The 19,790-nt window shown below is 41.0% G+C and overlaps 1 protein-coding gene across 2 annotated transcripts in view; it reads right to left on the bottom strand.

Annotated features, from left to right (window-relative positions):
• The window catches only part of PLCXD3 (phosphatidylinositol specific phospholipase C X domain containing 3), a 119,383-nt gene that overhangs the window by 54,946 nt on the left and 44,647 nt on the right, over positions 1-19,790 (bottom strand). For both annotated transcript variants that reach the window (XR_014846978.1, XM_085043146.1), the window contains exon 2: positions 16,673-17,381. Coding sequence is in view for 1 of the 2 variants with exons in the window: in XM_085043146.1 (XP_084899272.1) it covers positions 16,673-17,381 (709 nt within the window). In the remaining variant the exon portion in view is untranslated. The remainder of the gene's footprint in view (positions 1-16,672; positions 17,382-19,790) is intronic.

Below are 19,790 nucleotides of genomic sequence, written 5' to 3'. Positions count from 1 at the left end.
TTTCTTATTGTTTAGAATAAAGGTGGAAACTGACTTCATTCATGAAACATTCAGCAAACAGATTAAAATGAAGCAATCCACCTAAAAATGTTTAAATTGAATATTACAAGAGAAATAATTACCTCCACAGAAGGGAAATAGTAGTTTTTCATCCCTGCTGCTGTTTGGACAGCAAGAAGCAAAGAATATAGCGAGGGTTTCAGGCAGCACATCCAAGTAATAGAAATTGGGCATAATTACAGCTCTAATTTGAATGATGTTGTGATTAAAACAAGTCAGAAAATTAGATGGGGGAAATAAAATGATATAGGAGCACACAGTTTTTCAGTTAATTAAAGATATATTAAATGTGTAGCTCATGTTCAGCACAGCAAATTAAACATTCTTTTCTAACTCTTTGGTCTATTAAAACTGTCAAAACACTTCAATATTTCTAAAACACCAAGGTAGAAAATATCACATGTTTTCTTACATATTTTCCTCAAATACAACTAGTCTTCAAGTTTGTCCTCATTTCACAAATAGTATCAACAACATTCACAATTCTGTTTTCCTAGCACATTTCATTTAGCACACAAATTCTTCTCTGCTGTATCTCTCTTCACCTGAGGCATCACTTCTGCTTCCTAATTGTCTCTTTTTTTCTTCACCAAGCCTTCACCTGCAAGGCTTGTACCAAATGGATATAGAGTGCTGAGGATCCTCATTTCACTGCTGCCATGGCCACCTCTAATGCTTTGGTCCCCCACAACCCCAGCCTGGTGCCTAGACCACAGGCACACACCTACTAACTCCTCCACAAAAGCTGCTTCATCTCACCACAGAGAAGGATTAAGCTGCTTATTATAATTTATACGTCTTCTGACTTCTTGATCTGGACTCCCACTGCTAAACCAGCTTTGTTAATCAGCTGGATCCCAGAGGCACTATCCTCCTAAATAGCATCCTGGGCATTGCTGTGAATCATTTACCAGGAGCAGCCTTCCCAGAGCTATTCCTCATTGCTTCTACTTAACTTTCCTCACAACCTAGAATTAACAAGCCCAAAGCATTCATATGATAAACCCTGTACTATGCCAATTGTGATTATCCAAAATAGAGTACCCAGGAGATACTACATAATAGTCATTTCTGTTTTACAGTGAGAAATGTTTGTCCTCAATACATCTGAGGGAAAAAGGCTCACCAGGTTATTTTTCTGCCGTGGTGGTCCCACATCAGGGGAAGCTGTGCCCCTAACACAGACTTCTCTGGCTTCTCAATAACCAGTGGGGCCATGAATGAATACTGCAAGAGGACCTGTTTCCCCATTCCCAGGTGCGAGTCCCCATCCCATGTGTCTCAAGACCAGAGTGCTCCCAGGGCTCCCACAAGCAGACCAGGGAGCAGAACACAGTGAGGTCCTGTCCTCTCATCTCCAGTGACAATGCAAGTGCCATGGACAAGACCATGCATAGCTGTCTTTGGAAAGGCTGATTAGCAGCCATGGCATTCTCCTGCAGAATGGGGTCTGAGACGAGCTTGCTAACTAGTGACCTCTGCTTCTCTTTCGAAACTGATGGGCTCATCTTAAAAACAGTCAGTTTTCTCACTTCCACTTTTCCAGCAGGAAAACTGCTGGAAAACTTCACTGCAGGGAGCCCTTCTCTCACTTCCAGCTTATATAGTCAGTATATACCTGTTGCTCTTATAAGAATGCTGGCCTTTAGCCTAAACTGTTATCCCGCGCCAATATTTATTCCTGTGATATTTACAGAGTAGGTAATCACAGAGCCTCTCAGGCTTCATTGTGCCAGGATAAACAAGACAAACTCTCTCGATGTCTTCAGCAATTCACTCCCTGTTTATCCTAGTTAGTAGTCCCTCTTTGCAGCTGTGCCAACTTTATCTACTCCTCAGAACATGGATGACCAAAATTGCACTGAACATCTAAAAAGATATCCTACCCACACCTTGGATGGTAGTAGCAGCACCTTTCTGTGCATGCTGCAAATGTCTAGATGCATAATGAGAGGATACCACTCTTTCTTTCTCATGGTTTCCACTGAGGGCTAAGCTTTAGCCAACCATGGGTGACACTACAGCAGCTACCTTGCCTGGAATTCCCGGCTGATAAAATCCCACCTTGCCAGAGAATGCTCCCATTATTATGACCTTGCATTTTATATCATTGAATTTCATTTCATTTCTTCCGCAGGCATCCAGGTCTTGCTGTATGTTACCCCTCAGCTTTCCTCAGCTACAATGACAGCCTCCTACTTTGTTTTAAAAGCAAACTCCCTTATTCTTTACAGCAGAATTCAAGGTCCTTAGTGGCAAAACTAAAGATGTCTAGGGTCTTTGAGGAATGCTACCATTTCTACAGCCTGGTACTTCCAACAAGTCCAAGGTAATTTCTGATTTCCAAACTCCATTTCAGTTGATAATATACTACTTAACACTTTACCAACTGCATTATGCATTACTTACCAGCTGCACTGGGCCATGCCAGGTGTGACCAGCAGGTCAAGGGAGATAATTGACCCCTCTGCCCTCATGAGACCCCACCTAGAACACTGTGTCCAGCTCTGGGGTCCTCAGCACAGGAAAGACATGTTACCTGTTGGAGTGGAGCTTCAGCAGACCACAAAGATGATCAGAGAGATAAGGCACCTCCCCTATGAATACAGAATGAGACAGCTGGGGTTAGTCTGCCTAGAGAAGAGAAGGCTTCATGGAGACATTGGAGGAAATATTCTGTTTCTTTCACTCTGTTAGATAGTTCTGCTGACCTCTGAGCCACCCTTTTAAACATTCCTTACTGAGAGATGTTGTAATCAAACGATGATAGTAATCTCTTCTTTTAACTCAACCTTATAGCCAACAGTCTTGAAAAGTTTAGATGATACCATCAATGGCAGCATAACATGTCTGACAGCAAAATTCAGATCAGTCAAAAAGCTGAGTCAGACTCTTCCACATTGCACAGTCCTGAAGCACTACCTCTGGACTACATCTGCCAACATGCTGTCTGCCTTGAGTTCAAATAATTTTAGGTTTCAGAGAAGGTAAATTTTGGGCCATTTAACTTCTAGCCAAAATAATGTAGTTGAACTTTCTCAGCAAAAAATTAAGGACAGATTCTGATCTACTTGTCCTGCAAATAAGTAAAGGAGCCTGAAATGTGCCACAATATTACTTAGACAATAGTATCTCTCTGAAGAACACCATCCTTCTAAGGTGTTTATTATCATGCACACCAGGTTAATTAATACTGTTAGTACTACTGCTGCTTTGCTTGGCTGGTGGTATTCACCCTACAGATAGTAGATAAAACTGTAGGTTCTAATAGTCATGAGCAAAGTTAAAATGGATATTAGGAATGAGAGAAAAAGACTGTCATTTAATCAACAGTGATACCATGAGGCAGGAAAAGTTGGATGCTTCAGTGCTAGACATCCATTATGGTACTAAATAAATCTGAAACCAAAAACTGCTGTTCTGTTAAACTCCAGCTTTTCAAAATGTGATTTTGTTTCAAATTAGAAATCAAACCAAAATGTTGGCTTTTCCATGAACTAAAGTCCAAGACCTATTTCTGAATTTAAAAAAAGTCGTGAATATAGAAACAGCATTAAATATTGCAATTAACACTGTAACATAAATCTAAAGACAAGAGAGAATTAATAGGAGTGAAAATGGAAATGTTTTGACACAAAGTATTTTTCTAAAATAGACTTTTCCCTGGGGAAAAACACTGAAAGGAGCATTCCTGGGGGGGAAAAAAAAAAAAAAAGTAGACTTTAAAATACCTGCAGTTTTCAATAAAAAGCTGCATTGATGGGAGAAAGAACAAATGGGTTTGTAATCTCTGGGTTGAAAAAATTTACACAAACATGCACTTGATGTCACATCTAAAAAGCTAACTGCAGACCAAACTCTGAACAAAGGAAATAAAATATTAAACAATATACCACTGCTGTGATCTCAAATTAGCTTTAAAAACAAAAATTTATTTGGTGACTTGGAGCCCTCTTACTGGTTCTAATCAGCACTAAAAATAGGCAAACATTGTGAGAAGTCTCATGTTTCCAGTAATACTGATAATGTTTGAATTGATCTCATATTTTATTTAACGAGAACTCCACAGCAATGAATCGCGGTTGCCAACCCTCAGGGAAAGGTAGACTAAAAAATATATTATATATCTTGTAAAAGTTTACCAAGGGACTACAGAGGATACATCAGCAATAAAGTAAAACCCCCACCGAGAGAAGCCAAGAGAGGTACTTGATTGAGAAACATTATAGCAAAGAGGTCTTGGAATAACTGAACTGTTTGGGTTGAAATGGATCTTTAAAAGTCATCTGAGGGACACAACGGGAGTTCATCAGGAGGACTCTGAGCTGTTAACCACTGCCACACTCTGTTTACAGCCATGCAAGCTATTCTCGATTCACCAAAGTTCACTCATCAAATATGTATATCTCTTATTTAGAGAGCAGGATGTGGTGGGGGACAATGTCAAAGACTTTGCACAAGTCCACACAGATGTCATCCCCTGTCCACTGATGGGGTCACTCCATCATAGAAGCCTACTAGGTTGGGCAGGCAGTACTTGCCCTCAGTGAAGCTGTGATGGCTATCTCAAATCATCTCCCTCTCCTCCATGTGAGTGAGTGTAATTTCCTTGAGGATATCTTTCATCATCTTCCCAGGCACAGCCAGGAGGCACAGACAGGAGGTCAGTAGTTCCCAGGGTCCTCCCTTCTACCCTTCTTAAAAACAGGTACAATGTTTCCCCTTTCCCAGTCACCTGGGGCTTCACCTGACTGCCATGAATTTTCAAATACCATGGATAGCAGTTTGGCAACTCCAACAGCCAATGCCCTCAGGATTCTGGGATGCATCTCATCAGGTCCCATGGACTTACATACTACCACGTTCCTAAGAACATGAATCTGATCTCCCTCTCACAGTTGGTTTGCTCCCCTAGTCCCTGCCTTAATTTCAATTCACTTGAGGTCTCCAGGAAGAAAGGCTGCCAAGAGAAGTCACTCCCTTCTCCATCATCATAGCATTGAGTCATTCTGCTTCACCAGCACAAGGAAAAGCAGACCTGCCACATCAGCCATTCATGGTGCCTGAGAGTCCCTGCAGTGGCTCACACTCTTCTTGTGGAATACAGACCAAGCTGCATGTTCATCACAGAGCTGCTGCAGTCCTCTTTCTCCAATAAACCTCTCACACTGGAGGCTGATGGTGGTCAGTCTCAGCTAAGCACCTGTCTTGCATCAAAGACCAGGCAGAGAGACTTTGCATGCCTCTGCCTCAGAACAGGCTGGGGTAGATCTGCTGGACAGCACAACCTCTATCAGTGTGACCCAGTGCACTGGTAAAACGTGCATCAACAGTGACATTGTTGAAGAGATGCCAAGAGTTCACAAAGAGTGGGCTGGACAAAAACACACGGCACTTACAAAAAGCTCAACAAGTAGGTGTGAGTCTGTATCTCCAGAGATATGCCCTCTCTTCTCAGAAGAGCTACACAGCTGGTGGAATCAGTGCTGGCTGCAAGCAGGATAGGAGTCCAGAAAGTTACTGAGAGGGAAGTACAGTAGCTGATCCTGGATGTCAGTCCATCCAATGCATTATTTCACAGAATCACAAAATATCTTGACTTGGAAGGAACCCACAAGGATCATCAAAATACAACTCCTGGCCCTGCACAGGGCATCCCAAGAGTCACACCATGGGCCTGAGAGCATTGTCCAAACACTTCTTGGACTTCTATAGGCTGGTGATGAGACCACTTCCCTGGAGACCCCGTTCCAGTGCCCAACCTCTGTGTGAAGAACCTTTTCCCGATATCCAGCCTAAACCTCCCCTCACACAGCTTCATGCCATTCCCATGGGTCCTCTCATTGGTGGAGAGGAAGAAGAGATCAGTGCCTGCCTCTCCATTTCCCCTTGTGAGGAAGCCCCAGTCTGCTATGAAGTCTCCTCTGAGACTCCTCAAGGCTGAACAAGCCAAGTGAACTCAGCCACTCTTCATACAGTATCTTCTCTAGACTATTTGGCACCTTGGTGGCTCTCTTTTGGATGCTTATACTTTCCATTAGTAGAGGACAAAACAACATCCTTCCAGACCTGAAAAATATTTTTCAAACAACAGTCCACCTGTATTTCTTATAAGAAATAGCTTTGAAGAAAAAAAACCAAACCACATGCTCATCATATGGTTTAATACCTCCACAAGTGTTCCTCAGACTGCAGTGCTCAAATGAGGGTGCTTTGCACCAAGAGAAAACCATTCAGCTGAATTCATGTCTCTCCTGTTCTAGCACAGCCAGACACTAATGGCAGTGAAACGCTGTCTGATGGAGAGAAGAAGCCAGCAGCAAATGCCACTAGGCGAGACAGATCATTATCAGCCAAATGTTCTGAGCTGCGATTAGCAACAGGCTCAGAACTCACTGTGCCTGGTGTGAAAACAGGGCAAGAGCATGGCTCTCATTTCCAGTGCCACTGCAATGATCTTACTCACCTCTTTCAGCTGAGTCCTGTCCTTTACCTTCGGCAGAAGGATGTTTAACAGATGGACCAAACTGGGCTCAGACGCTCGCCATGCCACGTGCTCTTCACAGAAATAGCACCTTGGACAATGCACAAGTACCTTGATGATACTCCAGCAATGAGCCTCAGGACCACCCACCTGGCACCTGATAATAGACTGAAACAACATCCCTGGGTACAAAACATCCTTTGCTAAATCTTTACCATCTTTAAAGGCTGATGGTAACACTCTGTCTTCAGATTAATACTTTCACCCTAAATACGCAAACCGTAGCCGTCACCGCAGCTCACATGCAGATGAACTAGAAATGAAGCTTGCTGGGCTGACTATTTGCGATAGCTTAGAGGAAAAAAAAATCCAAGAAAAACAGCTTGTGTGGGAGGACAGAGATGAAGAAAGGTGTGGCTAAGGAAAGGATATGACAACAGTGGTCCTTCAGCAGAGGCAAATCCTCCTCCTGAAACAGAGTGATTGGCACAAGCTCCACACAGCTGGATAGGTCAGTTGAGAGAATATGGAAAGTTATGAGGAGCCAAGTCCTCACTGTTTCAGCATTTTCATCAGCCAGATGCAGCAAACAAGGAGTGGCCCTGTAGTTGCGTTTCTCTTGTAAGCTGTGCAAACCCAAGAAAAATCATAACAAATTTAGCTCTGAGAAAAAAGTCTGCTCACAAGGAGGCAAATTGCTTTTCAATATCCACTCAAACCTTGGGAAACAACAGTGAACACACTGGACAAAATGACCCCTTCCCCACTATTCAAGCAACACAGTACTCTACTATATCTTTAGAAATCACTTGGCATTGCAGCCTCAGAGCTGTAATTTGAACAGATCTCACCGGAAAAGCAAAGAAGCCAGTTTCAGACATCAGAGTATGTAAATAGGTTGGACATCAGGAAGAATTTCTTCACTGAAAGGGTGGTGACGGATTGCAACTGGCTGCCCAAGGAGGTGCTGGATTCACCATCCCTGGAAGTGTCCAAGAGACTACTGGACGTGGCACTTAGTGCTACACTTTGGTTGGCATGATGGTATTCAGTCAAAGGTTGGACTCAATGATCTTGGAGATGTCTTCCAAGCTTAATGAATCTTTGATTCTAAATCCAAGTAGGGAGGGAATAAAGATCCACGGCAGTCCCCCTTTGCTGTCCAGCAGCAAAATTAATGTGTCCATTAACCAAGATCTAATTTCATACTTGATTTACTACACAACAGTGCCTGCTCACAGAACTGAGAGTGCAGATGCAGGTTTCGATACCCCACCATAGAACAAATCATGGTAAGGTTTATCCTTTGTGCTATAGCTCAGAAACTAGAATGCTCAATAGAAAGTTCCTGCATCTCACCATGGCTCCTATTTCATTCTAACTACTTAGTCTCCTTCATATCTTAATACTCTTTTATGATATAATACATTCTGGATGACAGTTGCTTAGTTACAAAAACCCTCAGATCAACAGCTACAGTATTAAAACATTGCCAAAGGTCAAATCCCACTGTATGATCATTCAACATCTTATAGATATGTCTTTTATTATTTTTCTTGGTGTCTGAAATAAATACTGAAAGACATTTTAATAAAACAGGCTGTGCTCTCCAGGGCAGCTGTACAGCCCGGGACAATACATGCAATTATATCATTATAATTACAGACAAACTCTTATTATAATCTTTGATTACATCAGGTTTGTATCTTAGACCTAACCGACCCCCTCTCCAAAAAAAAAAAAAAGAAAGAAAAAAAAATCCTGGAGGAAAACAGAAGTATGAAACATTTGGCTAGAAGTAAAGTTGTAAAAAAAAGATCAATAAAAGAAGGCTAAATATTTCCAGGATTTGTATTTAATGAAACCAGCATCTTTCCCAGTGACAGTGGCTCTTTAAGAAAGAATTGCATTGCAACCCACAGACATAACCAAATTCTTAGGGAAAAAAAATTCTATCACCTCTGTTTTAACAGAAGAAAAGCATGGGCATTTTTATAGCCTATGCAAGTTCTGCATCATTCAGAAGGTGCTACATCACCAAGACCTTTGTTCTGGCTGCCTTCACCATTTCCAGCCCCCTGTTGCAGTGGTCTCTTTTGAACAAATGTGGTACCAGGGAGCCAGAATCCCTTACTGCTTCCTCTTGCATGTTTCATCCAACACATCTCTGGCTGCAGCCTGCAAAGTCAGCTGTTCATTCAGTCCACAAAGGCTACTTGTTGGTAAGCACAGGAAAGCACTTAATGAAATTAATTGCAGGTTTGGTGTATCTTCTGAACATGGATTTAAAGGGTTTCTGCAGCTAAGGCTCTTTTAACACTCCTTCCTGTCTTAAACCTTTCCTACTAGCCAAGTGGGGATAAAAACCTTTCCTACCAGCCACTGCAGAAGCAGGGGATTTGTAGGTGACTTCTCCAGGGACAGCGTGGATGCATTCTCTCCAGATTGCATTTTAAAGCCCTCTAAGGCTTTAGAGGCTGCTGAAAATTGCTCAAACCCATCAGAGATGATACAGCATGTTCAACATGGTTTTAAGAGATGACAGGATTTTGTTCTAACAATCTCTATTCCCATCCTACCCCTCTAGGACCATGGAGCAGCTACAGAACATTAAAAATTCAAACTTACAAACATACAATGGGCGTGATAGTTTCTCCAGAACTGTCCAGTTCTCTGCCTAAAATTTGACAAGGATGTGCCTATGGATCTACTTATATAGTCCTGAAAGAAATGGCTTGCAGCATGCAAGTGCTAACACAACAGAGAGACATGGATGTTGCCATACCTACTGAGTTTGTATGTCTTCACTTTACAGAAAATTATTACCAGCTTGAATTATTACCTCTTTGTGAATAAATCTGGAAAAGCTACTTTGTGTAAATCTCTGTGCTCCTTTTGTACCATATAAATGACAAGCAGAAGGATCAACCTATCAAGGAACCATTTCCTTCACAATGAGGTAAAAGCAGTTACACAGACCAAGGCCCAGTATTAGCAAATGCATTTTTCCTGGGGTCAGCACTTTTTAGCATCTATTAGCCTTTGAGTTTCCTTAGTGATCTGAGTAATGCAGAAAGATCAAAGAAAACCCAACTGACTTATGAGACATTTGCAATTTCACTACAGCAGCCGTGAAGATTGAAGTGTGAAATCTTTGAGACAAGTAGATGTTAGTGACAGCTTACAGCAGTGGGTCTGAGAGAATGAACATTTCCTTTCTTGTGATGAAAAACACGTACTGCTCTCTCTATATGCAGGGCCACACTGTGCCCAAGTGGAACAACAGGAAAACATACAGTATATTTGCAAGTAGTCACACAGCATATACTGTACCTTTAAGCAAGTGTTTTGGTGCATAACATGATAAAATTCACAAGCACACCAAGCAGAGGGAAAGACTGTGAGACACCCATACCTGCCACGAGAAAACATCAAGACAACTACCCCAAACAAGTACGCAAAAGCCAAGCCACTGATCACAGAAGTCATCATGGTGATCACCACGCCAATCTTCTTTCTCCACCAAATACCACACGCTACTATGCAGACAAATAGCTTAACAAAATTAATAAAAATCTGTCCTCCTGTATTCTGTGGCAACTTAATACTATTCCAAGTTCACGACCAAAGCCATCAGACACAGCCACACAGCCCTTCCTATGGGAATGCTATACTAAAATTCTCGCACAGACAGATGGTCCGATGACAAAATGCCAGTACACAGACAGAGCCCATTCGGGATTTTGCTGTGCAGGTCTATTGACGTGGTAGATAGATTCTTCCAATGAAATCTCCCTGTGCTGCTCTGTGTGCAAACACAGAGATTGCCTCTTGTGTAGAATGACTGGAAAGGTAATTAAGGAGAGTTTGAGGAAGAACAGAAATACTAAGGGATTTGTCTGGATTGCCCAGAGTGCTTTTGAATTGCCTACTAATATACCAGAATGCCATTTTGTGCCTTCTGGGGTCAGGAAATAATAACAAGAAAAACTCAACCAAGAAAAAAACCCCAAAACAAAACAAAAGCAACCAAACACAAACAAACAGGCAAAAACACAACCAAAAAACAAAGAAAACAAACCAAAGAAAACAACAACAAGAAAAAGCACAAACAAACCAGGAAAAAAAAAAAAGTAAAGAAAAAGAAAGAAAAAAGGAAGTCAGCTATGTCCCAAGGCAAACCACGGTGCCCTCAGGTGTGCTTGTACCACACACAGTAGTGAGGCAGCGAGTCTCTGCTCACCTCTCCGCAGCTAAAGAGCTGACACACCAGCTTTTCGAGTCCTAAAACCTGAACCAGCTCATTGGAGCCTGCTGCTCTCCTGCAACCCATAACGGAGACAGACATTGAGGTTACAATCGGCAAGGATGCAGCCAATTAGGAAAATACAGGTGCCAAAGCTGCCATTTCTGTTGGTTTTCTTTTTCATATAAAATAGTTTAAGAATGGCATTAGTCACTATGCAGTGTGGATTAAAATATGATCAATTCCCACTCTTTCTGCCACACAGAAGCTCAAAAATTCAGCTGATGGAAGTGTGGCACCATCAGTAACTGACTCAAAAAATCCTACTTCTTGCAACTTCAGGGATCATTTTTCATATAATATCCACCTATTTTCTAGCTAAATCTGACTCTGCTTTGTTCATATCTGCACCCAGAGATGGATTTTCTTCTGACAGCTTCTGTGGCCTACTTACCACCCCTTCTGATAATAGTGTGGATTGGATGCTTTACCTCCACTTCAAAAGGTTCATTCTCATGTGCAGGATTTTTTTTTTTAAATTTGGTTTGGTTGCTAAGGAGGAAGCTTTAGCATGGTAGGCAAGGATTTAGTCATATGTGAGCCACAGGGAACATTATCCTTAGAGATTAATTTGGAAATCAAGTGACAATTGGCGGGGTATGTGTTTACTTTCTATTTTTTGAAAGCTTTAAAAGTACCACAGGATTTCTGCATCCTCAGAAGGAGCTCTATTCTTCTTCTATATTATTAAACCACAGAGACAACAAAGACAGTATCATGCCTGTCTCAAGTGTCATAGATAAAATTAGCAATTTCACTGCAAATCAGAAAGCAAACTAGATTATTAGAAAGAACATCTCTACACTAATCAAAAGGGTGTCTCACAACCACCTTTCAGATATACTGAAGGCAGCTTCCTCACTGTGTAGTTAATTCAATGAGCACAGCAAATGTAATTCATTTGGCATATACTGTTTGCTAATCAAAGAGCATTTCTTGGCATCTAAACTGTGTGTGTGACAGAATGTTAAACCTGAAAACATATTGATAGTCCTCAAAGTTTTTCATCAAATCCAGGAAACATGCTGTGCACACATGCAATTCTCCTCATTCAAGTAGTGAAGGTGAGATCTGTGTTACCAAGTTTTGTTACGCTGAACGGTGCTCCTAGGAAGACCTTACAAGAAACGGCTTTTCCCTCTTGAGTTTGTGCAGGACGGAAAGCTTCACAACTTTATAATTTCTCCTTCTTTCTAATTACTGTACCACAGAACACTATCTGTGATGACAGCAAAGCCTGTAAGCAAACATTATCAGTAGAAAACAGTGCTGGTATATCTTCACTGAATTGAGTCTTAGAAGCAAGAAAATGTTTTGTTGTGTTTTTGTTTGGTTTTGGTTTGTTTTTTTTTTAATTGAGATTACTATGGGCCTCACATCTTGAATATCTGCACTGTGGGGAACTGGTTAAGGGATAACACCCCTTCTCCTTCTGAAATATATAGCCTTGGAAGGTTGCTCTACTGCAGTGTGAATGTAGCGGTCCTCCAGCACCACAGGCAATCAAGACAAAAAGCCATTAAACCAACTATCTTGGCTACAGATGAATATTTCACTGTGCTCTCTCCCAAAATAAATTACAAAACTGCAGAATGGAGTATGGATTTGATTGCTGCATGGTCTCTGCTCAGAGATTTCCTAGTCCAACAGATGCAGTGACTGAGGGAAACCATGTTCTCCCTCTAAGGTAGCCACGGCTCTTCAAATCATAAAAAATGTTATGACTAACAAACAACTTCAGAGATCAAAACCCGGTATGTTTTATTGAATTTGAGAGGATCTAAATTTTGCTCAATTTTCAAATTAAGTCAATATATAAAAGGCCACTGTACAGATAGAGGAAAAAAACCAAAGGAAATTGCTACAGGTTTTATTCGGAAATGCCAAAGAAACATTTCTTAAATGTAATACTTAATTTAGGGAAAAAAAAAACCAACAGACTAAACCAAACCAAAAAATAACCCCCCACACCAGAATTGTTTCAAAAATTCAACCTTATTAATTTGCATTCAGATCTTTTAAAATTCAATGGGATTGAAGAACCCCATTCAAGTTTAGTTACAAAGCAGCTGCCAAAAGCAAGATAACTGCATTCTAACATAGGCTTTTTAGTGGCATTTCTCAATGAGGAGAAAACAGTATAATATATAGAAGTCTATGCAGTAACTGGCAACAAAAGCACATATTATCTACCTGGACACAAAGATGGGATTTGATCTGGGTATTTATTCTGAAAAGGACAAAATAACCTTTTTACTGAGTGATGGTTCAAAGTAGCAAATGTTGTGCAGCTGGAATATACATCTTGGCACCTATTGTATGGATTACATACTTTTAAGTTACTGAAACATTAAGGCAGTGAGATTGAAGAGAACTGTGCAAATTCTACTGTGTAAATTCTACTTCATATTTTAATTGCTTGCCTATTTACTTTTTAACAGGATCATCATAAAATGAGGAGCAGTTCTGAATATATTTGATGTTTACTTTTAGAGCAGTTATCTCAAAATACAAGCTCAGTTTCTACCCACATTATCATACATTCCAAGCCTGTTTCTTCCTACAGTGCATTTTTATATTACAAAAAAACCTCAAAACGAGATGCCACACTTGGAAGACTAAATATTAGTCTTCCAATTATTATTGGAAGGTCTATTTTATTTTTATTGGAATTTATTTTTATTGAAATTTTTATTTTATTTTATTATAATTATTATTGGAAGGTCAATTATTATTTTGAAGGTCTATTTCTCTCATAATGGCTAAAAGAATTATGCAAAGAAGGAAACACATTTTCATACAGCAGATGTGTTTACATATGTGGGGGTCATATGGAAAATCTCAGCTGAAATTTGGAAAAATGACACTTCCAGGTTTTTCAGCCAAATTATTTATTGACATTTGAAATTAGTTACAATTCCAAGATTTGCTGTTGAGAAAGGCTTACTAAGAGTTGAAAGCCTCTGGACTTTAAGAGAGAAGTCAAATATATTCAGCATCTATTTAAAGTCTTTATTTTGCAAACAGCTTCAAAAAAGCACATTATGAGCTAAAGATGAACAAAATGGGGTTTAATGGCTATTTTATTAAAACAACAAGCTTTAAGAACAGCCTGTTTGTTACCTGGTTGTGCTACTTCATATTCTAAAGAAGACTCGCGGAGATGTTTACCAGAGGAATAAAATCCCTTAACAACAAGGTGTTTATTGGTAAAACCCATCTGCAAAGCAGTATTTTAGTAGAGAGAATTGTTCCTCAGACTCAGGAGAGAGGGAGATTCCCCAGTCCAGTGAAGCCCACAAAACACAGATGAAGCATTCACCAACAGCTGCAAGGGCAGTCACACAAGCACTTCTAAATCACGCAGCACTGCCCATAAAACCTTGCATGTCAGTGTTTTACCATGTCAGGTAAAATTCTTACCTATTTTTTCAAGTTAACAGTTGCTTGGGAAAGCTGACATAAAAATAACCTTTCTCAAATATGTGGCATGTTTTCTTTGCAGACACTGCATCTTTCATCTCATAGATGGGTGTCATGGTTTGACCGTGGCTAAATGCCAGGCACCTACGACATCTGCTCTGTCTCTGCTCTCTCCTGCCACAGCTGTGCAGAAGAGAGGAAGAAAACAAAACCTGTTAAACACTCACCAGACTCCGGAGCTGAGATAAGGGCCCGGTGGGAGGGTGGACTGAGAAAGGGCAAAACAGGCTGAAAACTTAAAGTTGCAAAGTGATTTATTAACCTAACAGAGTCAGAGGGTAAATGAGAAGTAAAAATAAACTCATAAGACACTGTTTCCTCACTCACCCCCTTCCCTCTTAAGACTCTGTTTCTCCGCTCACCCCCCTCCCTCCTTCTACCCAACAGCTTGGGGCAGGGGGAGAAGGCAGGATATGGGGGTTTTTTTCTTAGTCAATCCATCACAATTCAAACGCTGTTTCTCTGGTCACTCCCCCTCCCTCCTTCCAACCAACAGCATGGGCAGGGGTCAGGGTAAGGGAGTTTTTCTTTGGTCAGTTCATCAGGGAAAGGAGTCCTCTACCTAGCCATGGGGTCCCTCCCATGAGAGACAGCCCTCTGGGAACTTCTTTGTTGTGGGTCCAATCTCACAAGTAACATGTGAATTCTGCTGCAACATGAGTCTCTTTGTCCACAAGGTGCAGACTTTCCCAAGCTGAGGCCAGGCTGCTTCCATCCCAGGAGCAAGGCCCTTCTCTCCCTTGCCAGGCCTTTGCAGCTTTAACTCTTTATATGGGACTCCCACTGGATCACAGCTTCTTCCAGGCATCCACCTGCTCCTCTGGCGTGGGCTGTGGGTGAATTTCTGCACTCCTGTGGACTCCATGGGCTGCAGGGGGACCTCCTGCTCCCCCCATGGCCTTCAGCACAGCTAGCAGAGGGTTTTCAGCTCTGGCGTCTGGAGCACCTCCTCCCCACATTCTCCACTGACCTTGGTGTCTTCGTATTATTTTCCCCTTACATATTTTCACCTCTTCCTCCTCCTCTAGCTGAAAGTAAGTGTGTGCTCACATTGTTTTAATTTCTTCTTAAATATATTTTCACAGAGGTGTAACTAACATCTCTGATTGGCCCAGGCTTGGCCGGCAGCATGTCCATCATCTTCAGAGCCATCTGGCTCTACTGGACTTGGTGAAAAACTTCCAGAACCTTACACAGAACACAAGGTCCTTTTGCCCCTCCCCACTCACTAGCAAAAAACTGGACTAAGCAAAACCAACACATGAACACAGGGGTGCATCTTCTCCCAGCCCTTCAGACACTTCTCCAGGCCTACGACAACAGCTTTTGAAGGGCTTAAATTTCCCTTAGATGCTAAAGATACCTTGCTGATGTTCTGGGCTAAGCAAAACCAACACGTTCCCAACAGACCTTCCTGTTACAAGCAAATCCATGCAGAGAGCAAAACATTAGCAGGCCAATGACCCCCATTGTAATTTTTTTTTACATTCTGCAACCCTTCTTTATATTTAAGGAGAAAAAAAAATAGCTCTCGTGTCTTGGCATTAAATTTCAGGCTTTCTACCAAGTTGTCAGGAACATAGTCACATATATATGCCTTTAAGCTCAAAATTGGCTGTGATTTATCAAAGTCACAATGGTATAAATAATGCATGTCTTGCACAGGCAGCTTTTTTTGTAATGTAGCAAGTAATGGTGTGTCAACACATTAGTCCATGTACAGAACCTGTACAATGGTTGGCAATCTCCTTCCTGTATGATAAATGAAGAAGGACTTTTAGGAGTCAAATTCTTTCTCATGGTGTCCTGCTGTCTTTGATAAAATGTGTGACGGTATAGAGACAGAGAAACAATGCATCTTTGAGGTGTGTAAAGGCAAATTCTGCAGTTATCAGGCTTTGCTGATGAGCCAGGACAAAAAAATTATTTATCCAATACTTGACACCTGAAGCATAAATAAAAAATTATCTAGATCCATAGATAGATTTGTCCACACCCAGTAAGGAAATCTTAGGCAAGGTATTCAGTGCTTATGGTAAGAAACCACATTTGGAAAACAAAACAAATCAGCAAAACCTGCATTCAGAGTAAAGAGAAGGTTAAGCCAATCCCATAGTATTTCATTAGGCTTCAGTGGCAGTTTTTCTTTCAAGAATACAAAAGGTTGCCCTTCAATGTGTTTCTCTTTAAATATTTCAGGATTATGCCAAATTCTGACCAGGCCACTGCAGCATGGAAGAAATGCATCTGCTAGAGTGTCTTTAAGAGGAATTAGAGAAACAGCACTACCAACACACACATTCAGCGCAGTCAGCACACCTTACCAGCCACAAACTTACCTTTCTGTGATCGTTTCTCTGAGACCACTAGCAACCCCTTTCACCACCGTACTAGCCTTTGGCGTCAGCACTACTTGAGATATGAAAAAGGAGCCTTTCTTTCTTCTTTCAGTGATTGATGCCTGCAGGAATTGAATCAACTTTTCTGTATCTGTTGTGTTTGCCCAGGGAGCTGGCATCATCTGGCCTGGCCACAGAAAGGCTACCTCGACAGCCACTGGACTGTGGTAGAACACCAGCACCTGGTGCTCCTTTTCCCACAGATACTGGAGACTGACTTCATGGGCAAATATAGCAGGACACATTTTGTTTCCGTATATGTCTTTGAGCATCTGGACAAGCTTTTCATGATGGCATTTCTGCATCCCGTAGAAATGATTGAAGTCCAAGAAGACCACTTCTTTCGGGTGCTCAGTGAGAAATGCATTGATCTCCTCCAGACCTTCCTTGACTTTGGCACTGAATAAACCATGAGCGAAGTAGAGTTCATTGTCTGGGTCTCTGGGCTTGGTGGAAATTCTGAGATCAAAATACCGTATACCTGCCCCCAGTTGGCTGGTGAAGTTCATGGTCTGTGTAGCCAACCACTTCCTCATCAGCTTCTTAGCCACAGTCCCAAAAACTGACACAAAATTCTGGACTGTCTCCGGCTGTTCAGGCCCTACTGGAGAGGCTTCATCGATGTAGAAGCTAAAAGAGTCATGAGACCCTAAAAACACAAGAGAGAAAAATTATCAGCATTGTACTCATATATTAACAGACTTTAGTGGGTTTTTCTCAACGGAAATGATTTTCTGACTTATACCAACACTCAGCAACCACCTCCCCTGCACTTTTCCTCAACAACAGTACATTTGTCTGGCAACATTTGTCCCACCAGCACCTTGTAGGAACTTGAAAGAAAGGTGCTGTCTGTTTTCACTGCTTGTCTGGATGCTCAGTCACTCTCTTCCAGCTCTTATGCCTTTAGGCTCAATGAACCAAGTGGGCTCTGAACATTAAAGGAATTCTGGTAGCAAAGCTAGTCACACAATAAATCCCCTGAGCCAAGGAGGAGAGTCTGGCCCTGCACACTGAATCGTGCACTCTCTATTCTGCAGAGCCAAAGGAGAAAACCAAAGCAAACCAACATCATTCCACACACACCTTCATAGCCAGCTAAAATAGGAGTTGAAAAAATGCCAAGGAACATAACCTTTCTGACCTTTATTTCAAGTCTCATCTGGTCATCTAGAAGGTTATTGTATGCTGTCTTCCTTCTTAAATTTACTTCTAAAATTCTTTACTTTCCTTTGCTAAATAAGTACACTAGATAGAGCCAAGGATAGCAATGCATTCCACTGATAAAATTCAAAAACGCTGCAGCATGCTCTTCACAAGAATGGGACGTAAAAATATGCCTCTACATAAAGTTTATTACAAATATGTATGGCACTTCACTATATAAAATTCTCTGTCTTGAGATATGTTCATTTAAAAAAAAACCACAATCTCAAAACAAAAGCTATTCAGACATCTACATGAAAGCAGTTTTATGGAGAGAAGAGCTGAGCCTAGGAGATGCTTATCACCTTTGTCAACCATTACCCTGCTGAACACCTGGTGCTGAGATCTGGCAGCTCATACAGAAACACTGTCCAGCTGCTGGCAGAGCCACACTCCTGCTATTCTAGCTGAAGAAGACGCTTCTGGTCAGACTCACAGCAGCAAGCCTGTCTGCTGCTCAGCCTGAGACAAAACTCCTTCAAGGTCAGCAGGACTTGTATTTCAGAAATGGACTGCAGTACTAGGTGCTCAGGGATCCAAATCCTACATCAAAATGAGTTGAGAGCACTAGTCTTGCCTGTTTCCAGTGCTTTTGTAAGTGCTTTTCAAAATTGCTTTCCAAAGAATGCATGCTGTAGCAAGTAAGTATAATATTAATGATATTCTGCTAGTCAGTCAATTCTGATACTACTTTACCCGAACTGGAATAAACCCTATAAACTGAAGCAGCAGCTATAGCATTTTCTTCTTTAACAATAAATGAAGTTACTTTTAACAACAAATCTTCTTATACTCTGGCTTGGATTTGGCTTTGTTTAATCAGAGAAATGTGTTTAAACCTACTTCTCATGGTTGTTTCTTTGAATAGCATTTTGCTTTAAATATTAGATAATTTTTCCATTTTGATGAAGCTTTCTTCTGCTAAGTGTTGAAGTGATAATATATTTCTTGCAGAACCTGATTAGATCATGCAGTATCTGGTTACACATTGATATCCTTGGGGACTAGATCTGCATACAGAATTCTAATGGTAAAACAAATTATTAGAGCAGTGATCTGTGTATCAACAGTATTACAGGGAAAATCAATGAGATATATTAAATGTTCTGCTCAGTGTAACCTGCACTAATCTAGAAATCAAAGTAAATCAAGTCTTGTTTAAAACAAGGCACAGCCACTGATATTAACAAGGAATGGATTTTGCAAACCCTGACTTTGTCCATTGAAGTCCATTTTATTTTTGTAGGGTTTTATGCAAGATTAAGTACCTGTGTAGACATGATCAACAGGATTAGACATGATTAAAGCACTGGGCTCAAAATGGCATTAAGATTAATTAAACCATTTGTCTTTTATCTTCTGATCAGCAGAAACTGTCAACCTGAAGTTGCAGAAAAAGTAGTAGCTAAACTTGACTCTCACTGCCAGTAGGTGCATATTGGCTTAAATTACTTCTTAAAACTACTTTAGTCAAGAGAGGCAGCGCAATTCTCACAGCAGAAAATGAAGGTGAACAACTTGTCACCTTGTCAACAACAGGTGGCTTTTAGCTACTGGTAATGCAAAACACAGAGAAGTGTGTGGTAGAAACACCTGAACATTACAAGCAGGATAGTTCAGAAAAATACTTTTTCCTCATTAAAGTCTTTGTGCACATATTTGAGCCTAAAAAGGGGAATTCCTACATGGATGGTAATGAGAAAAGCACACAGTGCACTGAGAGTTTCCATGTTTTGTAAGCCAGACAAGGAAGCCCTACAGCATAATACAAGAAGGAAATAAGGATTGACTTAATTTGGTTGACACCAAATGAAGCAGATGTCAGCTGTTCAAAAGTATGTAAAGATTCCTC

The sequence above is a fragment of the Lichenostomus cassidix genome, chromosome Z, assembly GCF_008360975.1.
Source record: "Lichenostomus cassidix isolate B80296 chromosome Z, HeHo_3.0, whole genome shotgun sequence".
NCBI classification, from domain to species: domain Eukaryota; kingdom Metazoa; phylum Chordata; class Aves; order Passeriformes; family Meliphagidae; genus Lichenostomus; species Lichenostomus cassidix.
The sequence above is the reverse complement of the archived record's forward strand: the minus strand, read 5'-3'. Positions and strand labels throughout refer to the sequence as shown.